General features: G+C 41.9%; 1 protein-coding gene across 1 annotated transcript in view; it reads right to left on the bottom strand.

Moving 5' to 3' along the window:
* Nucleotides 1-3,531: 3,531 nt before the first annotated feature.
* The window catches only part of ST13 (ST13 Hsp70 interacting protein), a 138,375-nt gene continuing 128,834 nt past the window's right edge, over nucleotides 3,532-13,072 (bottom strand). The window contains 2 exon segments of the mRNA XM_033935085.1: nucleotides 3,532-4,880; nucleotides 11,808-11,941. Coding sequence (XP_033790976.1) covers nucleotides 4,752-4,880; nucleotides 11,808-11,941 — 263 coding nt within the window. The 3' untranslated portion in view covers nucleotides 3,532-4,751.

Here is a 13,072-nt window from a genome sequence, read left to right as displayed (position 1 = left end):
GTAGGGACTCCTGCATATGCCCAGTAAGGTTAAAAGCTTATCTAGTTAGGGGAGAGCACTGCAACACAAACTCAGTCGGAGTACTTCACCAACAAATATGCAACGACTGCAAATGGTGCGAAATACGGCAATCAGGTTAATTTTCAGTTTGAAGAAATACGATCATGTAACACCTTCCTATCGAGTGCTGCACTGGTTGCCGATGGAGACGCGTGTGAAGTAAGTTTGGTTGTTTTTGTTTTAAGGTTTTATATGGTTTAGCGCCTAAATACATAACTGAGCTTTTCTCTTTTGCAACCAACAAACATAAGAGAAGCTCACACCTGAATTTTGTTTTTCCACTGGTTAGACGATATAAACTTAAAAAACATCATCAATATCTTTTTTCATATCAGGCAGCATTATGGGGCAAAGATCTAGAACAATTGTTTCTGCTTACTGATACTTACAGGGAATTTAGGAGACATCTAAAAACATTTCTGTTTCTGAAGTACTTAGGTATCCGATTTATAGAATTTTTTATCATGCAATAATCAGATCTTTTTAGGGTTTTTTAGTTATTGGCTTTTATCTTTTTATTCAATTTGTTGTATTTTTAACTATTGTAAACCACATAGAACTTTACGGCTTTGTAGTATATAAACTGTTATTATTATTATTATTATTAATATGCCTGCATATCCCCAGAGCATGTATTGTTATTTTTTACATCTTTGGGTGGTGGGAGGAGGTCTGTGACCACTGGGGGAGTAAGGGGGGAAATCGTGCCTTAATCTCTCCAGTTATCATCTAGTCAGTTTGGGCACCTTTTTGATCTTTGTTTGTTTTTAAAACAGGTCTAGCTCCAAACATCTAAAAAAATGCCCTGAAAGTTAAGGTTTGATTATCCCTGCAGGACATCCAAGTCCTAAGCCCACCCAAAACATGCCCCCTTAAGATTTAGATGCACTGAAGAGAAAACAACCAGAAAGATATCTGGAAAGTCAGTTTTGAAATTGCTAATTTGGACATTTTGACTAGTAAGATGTCCAACTGCCAGTTTATGCGTTCTTTTGGACAGCTATCTTTTTTTTTTTTTAAATGAGCCCCATAGTAGTTGTGAAGCCATAACCACATCCACTTTACCACCCATTAGTTTACACTCTAGCTTTGGTGAACAAGGTCAAAGGATAACATCTGTCAAAGAGGCAGCTCCAGACCCTAACTGGCCTTATTCTAGATGTGTGGAGAATTGCTGGATCCACCTTACCGTACAGGCAATGTACCCACTTTTCATCCAGAAACTCATTCACTAATAGATCCCTCGCCTATAAGTTCTGAGTGCTGAGCACCTCACAATATTGAGCAAGTGTCTTAATTTTGTCAAGAGATAGGTAATTTGCATTTAGCACCCCAAAATATTTTGAAAATTTGGCAACAATGACTCTACCTTTCTCTATGACAGCTGTAACCAGCACATCAGATCCAAATCCTGTTGAGGCAGGATCTAACGTATGACAAGTTCTATCAAACCACCTCTGGGAGATCCCATTTCAAGGAGGGCCAGGATTTTCAGAGATTTGTGAAGTAGAAAGTAAAAAAAAAACTCCATCACCACATGCCTTCTCTGGCATAGTATCTCCTATGGGCATGAACACTGAAGCTAGTTCCTCCTTATGGAACAAACTAATAAGTTATCTTTTTCATGCTGGGGACAGTTTTCCCTCTGTGAAGAGATTCCCAAGGACTAGCCCTTTCCTCATTGGCACCCCAATTATATGCCAATGAAGCAGGGAAGGTTTCTACTCTGAAGCTGTCTCTAGGTAATCTATTTCACTTGTACTGGTATAGTGGTCTCAGCACTTGCTTCTGCCTGTGGCAGCTGCAAGGGGGAGGGCAGGGAATCTAGCTACAAAAATACTGCCACCTCAGAGGAAACAAAAAAATAAGGTAGGTAGAGGCAGCTACTCACCGTACCAGAAAGAGCCCTAGAGGACTCTTCATAGTTTCGTTTATTTAAAATTTCTTATACCGCTCAATCGGGCTTCTGAGCGGTGTACAATAAAAATATAGCTTACAATGATAACACCATGTTAGAACTTGACAATAAAATTGACAGGGGAGGTTAGTAAAATGAAAAGACTGACTAAAAACGAACGGGAACAAGAGGAAAAAGGGGAAGGACTACAATATTCTAAGAAAAGAGAACAAATAAGTGATAAACAATAGGAAGGGAGGTTTCTTTAAAGAAGTCAGTAAGTATTTAGCCCTTATAAGGGCAGTTAAGTTTCAAAAGCATCTTGGAATAGAAATGTTTTCAGCTTTGTTTTCATATGGAGCAGAGATGTTTTGTTGTGAATATAATTGGGAATAGAATTCCAAACAGATGGTACAGTCAATGTGAAATTGTTCAACCTTAATGTGTTAATATGCTTTAATGATGGGATTGTAAGGAGATTCAAAGAATAGAGGACTTTAGATGGACAGTAGGGAATGAGAAGGCTATTGATAATTTCAGGTTGGTTACTTAGATGCGTCTTGAAGGTAAGTAGAAGGATTTTATAACTAATTCTTTGTTCAACTGGAAGCCAATATGCTTGGCGCAAAAGGGGCGGAAACGTGGTCGTATGATTTAGCATTAAATATTATTTTTATTGCGGTGTTTTGCATGATTTGGAGGCGCCTTAGTTCTTTTTTTTGTTATGCCTTTATAGAGGGCATTACAGTAGTCGATACAGAATATCACTAGTTTGCATTAGTGTGTTTAAAGAAGATGGTTCAAGCAATTTGGCAAGGATCTGATCATTCTTAGTTGGTGAAAACAGTGCTTAACTATGGTGCTAATGTGCGTATGATACGTAAATTTGCTATTGAATGTGAGCTCTATGAGTTTTAAGGAGTTGACAATTTTAATGGGCAAGGTGTTGAATTTAAGAGGAGCCTGAATAGGTAGGCCTTCTTTGATGGGGAACATCATTACTTTGAACTTTTCCACATTAAGGCTAACATATTTGAATCTAACCAATATTTGATTTTCTATAGTTTTTGGTTTATGAGTGTTACTTCATCTGGGTTATTAAGATTGATTGGGTGAAGTAATTGAACATCATTCGCGTATGCAAACATCGTAAAGTCGATACTCACCAAACCCCAAACCAAGCCAACAGGATGGGTCCTTGGGACAGAAGCATACAGTACTTAAAATTCAATTGAGATTAAGGTCTGCAGACTTTCTCCTGAGAGCTCACACCAATGACTGGGACTCAGTTAACAAAAACATGCTGCCCTTAGTCCATGCTACTCCCATCTGCTAGCGACAGAGAATACGGATGCATTTTAGATTCTCTGCCTCCTTCTGTTGATAGAACATAGAACATAACCCACTTGTCTGGACTAGTTTAGTAGGTATGTATATGTTTTTAGAAATTGACAGTTCAGATCCAACCCTGGTCCTGCCATTCTAGAGAGTTCACATTCACCCCCTCACATCTGTTAAGATTGTTCCACTTCTTTTATCTTTACAGTTTAAATCCTGAAAAGAATTATACTTCGGGCAGTGAAAGAAATTTTAATGTTTAATCACAAATGTAAAGATATGTAAGAATTATATAATGTGGAATTTTTATTAGTATGGGTAAAGCCTTTTATAACTCAAGAATGTTGCATAATACTATATTTACCCATCTTCAATAACTCTGTAATACAGCGGAGATTCATAGTGAAACCACAATTGCACAATGCTGTTCCATATAAGCTGTTTTTTCTGGTATACCGGTACTCATACAACATTATAGCACAGCCAGGAAGAGAGCATGGCCTTGTGGATTACTTAGTAATCTAACTATATTTCAGGGTACAAGACAAGGTTGTAATGCAGGTGGAAGTTATATCTGCTCTGTGAACATAAAGCAGAATTCCTAGGCTCAAGATAGTAATGGGGGACAAGGATGAGTTTACAATTAGCTCCTTTCATGCTTTTCTGTACATAAGTTCCTTCTTTTGCTAATAGGGCCTCTTACAAAGAATAAGCATTACTTCTTTAGGGCAAAGCAGGGGCCCAATCAAACCAATGTTCTAATCTAGTTCAGAGATTTTTTTAAAGACATTGCTAACATCAGCTGTAAAAGAAATCTTACCCATTACAGACTGCTTAAAATGTGAAAACATGCACAGGTGGAAGAGAATGAGTGCCTCAGATTATTAGGCCCGCTTAAACTTGCTTTTCTCATTTAGTTCACACTAGTGGATTCATTAAGATATGTACAGAACAAACAATCCAAATTGTTTAATTTACATGTTTCTTATTTCAGTCCTAAGTATTTTTAGCAAGGACAATTCTGTGCTAATGATCAACTTTCCAAGTCCTGTTTAGAATCTGAACTCCATGAGCAAAATGCAAATTTACTTCATTGGAAGCAAATTAAGTTAATATACCAATTTATAGCTATTTTAAGTAAACAGGGAGAGGGAGGAACACTTGAAAATCTATAATTAGGTTCATATGTTTACATATAGGACGTCTTTTGATTCCTCTAACACAGAGCAGAGGACCATTTTAGAAGGGGACGATTCTTATGAATATAATTGTTTTAATCAAACTGATTAATAAAAAATCAGTCACCACAATATAGTATTCAGATGCACAGCATTTCCATAGAACACCCTATTGCTTTTCTCTAGACAGAGGTACGATGGGCCTTCCTTGTTATTGCGATATCTATTGGTTATCAGCATCTCAGCTTCATCGTCACAGGCTTTTGTCCTTTTCCACTCTATCCTTGACGGCCAAAACTGCTGGACAGTTTACTGATCAGATTCATTATCTTGGGATTGTTCTGGTACTTTGACAGGTTAGCTGGATTTTGTGCCACGTCCTGGAATGCTGCCATAACTTCTGGATCCTGTCACACAAACAAAACAAAAAAAAGTGGAGAAAAAATGTGAAAGTTAGCTTGTACAGAGTATTAGTACATCTCAAAATGCAGGTCCAGCCATCACTCATGAAATTAGCTTACAGGAGAAAGGTTCAGCTAAACTTGTTCTCTTTTCGTATTTGACATCCCAGGTGGTTTTCAAACGCAAAAAGCAGCTCACCACCACCTTTGCAAATTAGTGGATTTAAAGTTGTTGTTTTTTTTCTCAGTTCAACAACTTACACTTTAATTTGTAAAGTACACTAGAGGTAGCACAAGTTCTTTTTTATAGATTTATTTTGTATTTCATATAATGATGAAGCAAATTCATTAAACAAATCAATCCTATTTATTATAAACAATTATTACCAAAATAAATGGAAAAATTATGTTCTTACCTGTTAATTTTTTTTCCTTTAGACGCAGCAGATGAATCCAGAGACCAATGGGATAGCACACATCTACCAGCAGGCGGAGATAAAGAAACTGATTAAGAGGTGATCCTATTGGCTGGCATTCCTCCTGTATCTCCAGTATAGTTCCTTGCCCAAGTATCCGAAACCAGCAATAGGCATAGTATGTAAAAAACTTCTCTCTCATACTAAACTCAAAAGGTAATAATACAGAACACAACCATCGACAATAACAAACTTCGAAAGTTGCAAAAGAAACAACCGACAGACAATATCCAGAAAGGGTGGGGCTATGGATTCATCTGCTGCATCTAAAGGAAAGAAAATTAACAGGTAAGAACATCATTTTTCCTTCCTTAGCAACAGCAGCAGATTAATCCAGAGACCAATGGGATGTAGCAAAGCAATCCTCAATCTGGGTGGGAAGCAAATGCCGCCTCCACAACAACCGAAGCACTAAACGCATCCACCGCATGCTCCCCCAACCGGTAATGTTGAGATAAAGCACTCTTGGAAGACCAAGTAGTCGTGAGACAAAATTCCTCCAAGGAAAAAACCTCAGGACCGAGTCCAAGAAGTAGCCATCGCTCTGGCGGAATGGACATGAACTTATTTCACCAAACGCTTCCCTGCCATCAAGCAGTTTTACACAGTATAAATACGTTAATAAAGATTGGACTCATGAAGAGCTTAGCATCCGGCAGTAAAATGTAAGCTTGAAACAGAGCCTCCAGTAAACGGCGAAGAAGTACCTGAAGACTGTACTCTGGATAGGGTTCTAAGAGGTGCATGAATAAACAGTACTCCATCCAGGAACAGCACCACATGAAGCTGAGAAGTAAACGAAGAGCAAGATACCGAGCTTTGGAAACAAGCCAAGATTGTCACTTGAAGCGGAAGGGAATTGAACACAAAGCCCTTGGCAAAACGCAAATGCCAAAAAGGAAAGAACAGAAAACATAGAAGCCAGGCAGATGGCCATGACACCCATGACCTATCAAAAGCCAGGTCAGAATCCCAAAGGAGGACGAATAACCATGGTGGTCGGACCCTAGGAGATCAAATCTGGAAGTACCAGGAATCCCAACCGAGTGGCCGTAGAAAGACACATCAGATCCGCATAGCAAGAAGGGCGCAGCCAAACCGGAGATTCTCTGATGACAGTACCCTGAAAGCGAGCTTGAGATTTCAAACCCATCCAATCAATTGCCAGGGGAAACACCCAAAAGAGAGAAACCAGAGGAAAGGAAGAAACAATGCTGCTACCCCCTCTGACTGCCACTCCCTGCGTCCGCCGAAGGAACTAGAAAACTAGGAATTTTGAGATGAGGCCATGATGTCTAGGTCAAGGAGAGCTCACCCTCATACAAAGAGCTGGAACGCTTGAGAGAAGAGTTCCTAATCTCCAGGATGTAGAAGACGGTATAACCACTACTATAGGGTCTTGCAAAGTACGGAAAGGTGAATCCAGCGCTGGACAATGTAACATACCGAAGACAGTCCCCGCTCAGAGTATGAGGTGAGAAAGGCTATCCAAACCCTGCTCCTGTCTCGTAACAGGACGTGTAGACAGAAGAGAATGATGAGATTCCATCCATTGAAGGAGACCAGAACTATACTCGCCCAACCGAGCATATCACTTACCATCCTGTCCGTAGAGAAATAGCACCACAGGAACACGTTCCTAAAAGACATGGACCGCCATGCCGGAAGAATGATCTGAATTCCTAAACTCCTGAAACTCAGGAAACGGTAGCCATACCATGTTGCAGTACGGAAGAGACCATGAACCAAAGTGACTGCTGTAGCGTGTTCATGTGAAAGCGAGCTGAAGTTCCCAGGGGAGTCAACACCATATATTCTAAAACCCCTACAGAATCCCATACACATGCACTGGGTGACTGAAGAAGAAGGAGGGGAACCTGAGATTGAAATCTGTCGCCCCAGTCTCTGGGAAGAAACACACTCCTCTCCTACTAGACTAACAACATCCCCAGAAATTCCAATATATGGCCTAGAACAAGAGAATTCTTCGGAAATGTGAACATCCACATCTAAAGAATGAAGAAAATAAATCACCCAAGTGCGTCTGGTAAATTTACCTAGCTGGAAGATGTCCGAATCAACCAGTAGGCCAAGGAAGAAAACACCTCTATGCGACAAAACGCTAGCACTACTACCAACTCTGCTAAAATGTTTGGAACCTTGGCTAGGCTCAATGATGTCTGCTTAAACATAAAGCGCCGCTCGAGAACAACCAAGCGAAGAAACTGCTGACTTGGTGGTCACATGAGAATACATACAAATAATCTCACGGTTTCCCTTATGAAATGTCAAACTCGGAGAAACTGAGTGACCCATATGAAATCCATCGCCAGTCTGACCAAGCCCCCTTCTTGGGCACTATGAAGAAAATGGAATAACAACTCCTAGTTCCGGAGAGCAGAAGCTACTGTCCCAAGTTCTAGCAACCCGGGAAGGGGATCTCGCACCAGCGTCACCTTTGGACACCCAATACACAGTGACACCAAGAAAGCTGAAATGTGAGAAAATAATTCAAAGGTGCAAACAACTTGAAAGAAAAATCCAAAGACCCGCAACCTGACATTACCATATCTCCCTTCTCCGCGAGGAAGCCGAAAGAGCAGTTGGAGGAAGTAAGGACCCCTTCCAAGTGAAGCAGATGACAAGTAACGAGCTGGAGGAGAGTCGTAAGTCCTGAATAGAAGAAAGGAATTCTCCTGAGAACATACTAGGCATGCAACGCAAGAACGAGTATGATTAATCTGCGGCAGCCTGTGCGAATCGGAACACCGCATGCAAGCTTCTCCAAAATATGACTGCCCTTAAAGGGAAAAATTCTTATTTAATTTTCATGTGTATTTTTTTTTTTTTGTAAGTGTTCAATGCGGCCCAGGGAAATCAAAAGATCGGACACTCCTGCAGGAGACCCGTTATGCTAGAAATAGAAAAGACAGTCGTGCTCGGCAGGAAATCGAGAAATAGCCATTATGCCCCTAGAACTGCTCCAAATGTGCAGTAAACAGGTCTAAAGCATTACCAGACACATTCAGCACCGCATAAATGGTACCAATATTAAGGAAACATCCCAAACCTATATAGTCTCACCCTTAGGAGACCCCAAGAGAGATGACGAGATACCCGAATGAAGCACCGGGTACTCTCCTGCGACTGACATAAAATGTACAATGAGTCGCCTTCCGCCAACCCAGTACGGAGGTAAGCTGAAACTGGGTGGTTAAGCATAGAGCATATTCTCCCTTTAAGTGCCTAGCGAGACTCCCAAAGAAGATAACGCTATCGCGGCAGATCAAACAACTCGGGAGACCTCCACACACCAAGCTCTAAGATCTCATTAATGCAGAAAACTGCTAGCACTGCCGAGGCATCTGACTCCGAAGGCATAGAAAGCCGCAGCAGACACCAATAACAGCCAGCTAAAAGGAAACGCACCAACGTTGTGGTGCCCCACCATTGCAGGAAATAGTCCCATAGCGCCACCAAACACCAGCAGCGCGGCACCAAAGTGCAAAGAAGAAGAAAATAGAGAATATACATAATCCTCGCCATACAGTAACACCGGGAGAGAGGAGGAAAGAACCAAACCAAAACCCAGCAAATTTCCTGCCGCTGACCTTCCTCAGCAGCAATTGGCCTGCCACTGACTCAGTGCAGGAACAAACCGCAACTGAGTCATGGGTTGGCGGGAAGGCGACTCATTGTACATTTTATGTCAGTCGCAGGAGAGTTCCCGATGCTTCATTTCAAAGCTCCCGACGCCCTTTATTTTTGGTGTTTCAATCCCAAATGGGTCTTCCTCGGGGGATATTTAAATGTAAACTGCCTTTCCGAGATCTGTTTGGCGTTTCTTCAATCTCTCCAACATGTATATGTTTATCCCATTATTGATGATAGCTACCGAACAAACGGTTTATCTTCCGATATTTATTTGTGGCATATAGCTCAAAGATTTCCATGAAAAAGGGAACATACACATGTTGAAGAGACTGAAGAAATGCCAAACAGATCTCGGATCTCGCAGCTAACATTTAAATATCCCCAAGGAAGACTCATTTGGGGTTGAAACGCCAAAAATAAAGGGCGTTGGGAGCTTTGAAATATCAATGTTGATGGTGGCAGGATCCACTGATTTCTAAGATAAGTATTGCCTTTCAATCAGCAATAGAAGGTTTCTTGTCACATAGATTACAAAAATCTTTATAACAAAATTTTTTTTTTTAGAGATATCTATGGGTGTTATTGTGTAAAAAATAAGTCGAAGAATTAAAAATTAAAAACTTAAGAAATAAAGATACAATAGGGAATGGTAGGTGGTGGTGGGCATAAATGATTATTAAAAAAAAACATACAAGACAGGGACTTGAAATGATATATACATCATAAGAGGTGCCAAAGACTGACGTCTGTAAAGTCATGATATGCCCACCTTAGGTTTAATTGCTCAAAGGGGAAATAAGTCATTTATGCTTTTATCACAGCTTTGTTCAATAAAGCCTGACTGGTGATTGTTTCCAAGTTTCTTCGGTTACAAGTTAAGATTGCCCATGTCTACCTGATGTCCAAATTCACAACATTGTGGAGAACAGACTGAGGCAGTTTGTGAAAATTTTTGAAACTTATATCAAGTGACTGGACTGTAATCTTTTAAAGGACTCTCTGGGTATATCTAGATATCCTTAAGTCTTTTGAAGAACAATGGAGATGATCCTGCTTTGTGGGTTGGGAATAGTGCTGCTCGATTCACGACTAACTGACCCTCCCCCCAAAAGCAGAAGAGGCAGCGTTGCCTCTTGCTGGCCGGCTGTTCCTGTACCTGCTTTAGAGGGCGAGGGTCAGTCGGGAAGTGCTGGTCTCCGGCTTCCCCTCTGGCCTCCCGCACATCCATTTACCACATTTCAGCAGCCTGCAGAGAGGATCGCTTGTGCTAGCGATCTCTGCAAGCTGCTGTAGGCCTTTCGGAGCTGTTTCCTCTGCCGCGATCCTGCCTCTGATGTCAGAGGAGGGGCGGGACCAGGCAGAGGGCTCCCAGGGCCTAAAGCAGCTTGCAAAGATCACTAGCACAAGTGATCCTCTCTGCAGGGTGCTAAAATGAGGTAAATGGATGCGCGGGAGGTCAGAGAGAACACGCAGATATTCCGGGGAGGTGGGGAGGTGCAGTCCTTCGGGGGTGCTAGTACAGGCCTTCAGGGGGAGTGGCACAGGCCTTCAGGGAAGGGGGGTCCTGGTGTAGAAGTACACGGAGAGAGGGAGGGAAGGGGGGGTTCAAAGAGACATGCATATGCCGGGAAGAAATAATGGGTCTAAAAACAGAGGAGAGGGAGAGAGGTGGTGGACAATGGGATTTAGGGAGGGAAGGAACAGAAAGGGAGAGAAGTTGGACACAAGGGATGGTGTGGAGGGGGGATAGAGATACTGTATAGGAAGGTAGTTGGGAAAAGAAAGGGAGAGATGGTGGATCCTGGGGTGGTGGGGAAGGAGGGAGAGATGCTGAATGAAAAGGGTAGTTGAGAAAAGGTGAATCTGTGGATGGAGATGAAAAAAAAGAAAGATGTAAGACCTCCGGGGGAGGGAAGGGAAACAGAAGCGGAGGACAGAGATAGAAGATAGATGGTTAGCATGGAGAAAGAAGAAAGAAGGAGTCCCTGGAAAGTAAGTTATCAGAAGACAACCAGAGCCTGGGACCAACAAGATTTGAATAATGACCAAAGGTAAAAAAATAATTTTATTTTCTATTTTGTGATTACAATATGTCAGATTTGAAACTGTATCCTGCCAGAGCTGTTGTTAGACCGCAAATGTGAGCTAGGATTTAACACAAAAAAGTCTTTTTTGTTTATTTTGTTTACACCACAGCACCAGTGTGGTTAGGATAAGGCAAAGGGGAAGAAGAGGCTATAAAAGGGGTGAAGAGGCTATATAATAAACCCACCAGGATGTCTTTAAAAAAAACCACCCAATTGGGCAGGAAAATCGAATCAAAAAATCAATTCAATAGGCTGAATCAAATCAAACTTTTTTTCCTGAATCGGGCAGCACTAGTTGGGAGAGATGAGAGGGATGTTGGAAGGGAAGGGAGGGATTGTTTGTGCTATCTGCTAAGCCATGTACTGAAGAAGCACAAAAGCAAATACATTTTAATTTTTCCTTTATAAGGGAGGGGCATGAAGAGGAAAAGCTAGAGTATCTTTGAGAAAGCAGGTCATTTGGCAGCTTCTATCACTGGTGGTATATCACTCCCAATTAGTTCTGTGGACAAGAAAATGGAAAATCAAATACAGTGTTTTGATCTATAGACTGAGGGTCCCCTGAGTTTGCCTTTTGGTTGAAATTAAATACTGCTAAGTATGAGGGTTATTGCCCAGTCACCTAACCCCAGAGACATGATGTAATCATCAATGCTAAAGAAACATAAAACATTCTGCTCAAAGTCAACACCTAGGCAGCTGCTCCAGGGCTTTACCTGCATAGCTGCAAGAACTTCTGGGTTACTGAGTATTTCATTGAGCCCAGGCATCCCTCCCATGCCAGGCATTCCTCCCATGCCAGGCATTCCTCCCATGCCAGGCATTCCTCCCATTCCACCAGGAAAACCACCTGCAGAATGCCAAAACAAAGAAAAACACTTATGGGTACAATAATCATATGAGCCAAAAGTATTGGCCCTTTGCTTTTTACATTTTGCTACAATTCAGGAGACTGAGTTAATTCCTGGTTCAAGGGTGAGGCAAAAAAAAAAAAAAAGTAACCTAGTTATTTTTGTATGTTAAAAATGTTTGAGCTAAAACAGTAAAATAAAGCCATTCAAACGATACAATTAACAATGTGTTAGAATTTTACAAGCACTGTGAATGCTCAAAGTGTCCACTAGTCCTGCCCGATTCACTTCGGTGAATCAATTCAAATCGATTTGTTTGCTGGAAAAATCAGACTCACCTATTCAGTAATCCCTGACAATACCTCCAGGCCTTCTAAAGCAGCAGCAATGGCGGTATCTGGTGGGCAGAGGCAGCGCTCTGAACAGGCTTCTCCTGGCCTGTCCTGCTGGGGACTTCCCTCTGCCGCATCATTGATGACACGGCTGAGGGTAGCCCTGGTGGGCAGGCTACAAGCAACCTGTTCATCATTGTTGCTGCTTTAGGAGACCCGAAAGTTGAGGTCTCAAGGAAGGGGGGTGTCACTGGGCAGTGCTGCACAGGGGGTTAAGGAGAGATGGAAGGCTGCTGTATGGTAATGGGAGGGAAGGATGGAAAACTACTGCACAGGGAGATGGGAGGGAGGTATAGCACAGTTACTTACCATAACAGGTGTTATCCAGGGACAGCAGGCAGATATTCTCACTGATGGGTGACGTCACCAACGGAGCATTGGTATGGACACTTTAAAAGTGCACTGTCACTTTAAGAACTTAGAAAGTTCTTGATAGTCCGCACCGCACATGCGCGAGTGCCCTTCATGCCTGACGTAGGCGCGCGGTCCCTCAGTTAAGATAAGCGAGCTAAGAAGCCAACCCGGGGAGGTGGGGAGGTTGGGAGAATATCTGCCTGCTGTCCCTGGATAACACCTGTTACGGTAAGTAACTGTGCTTTATCTCAGGACAAGCAGGCAGCATATTCTCACTGATGGGTGACCTCCAAGCTAACCGAAAGGGATGGTGGGAGAGTTGGCCGTTAGGAAAATAAATTTTGTAATACAGATTGGCCGAAGTGCCCATTCCTTCTGGAGAAT

Source organism: Geotrypetes seraphini, chromosome 2 (genome assembly GCF_902459505.1).
Source record: "Geotrypetes seraphini chromosome 2, aGeoSer1.1, whole genome shotgun sequence".
Lineage (NCBI taxonomy): Eukaryota > Metazoa > Chordata > Amphibia > Gymnophiona > Dermophiidae > Geotrypetes > Geotrypetes seraphini.
Note: the sequence above shows the minus strand (reverse complement) of the source record. Positions and strands in the feature narration are given on the sequence as shown.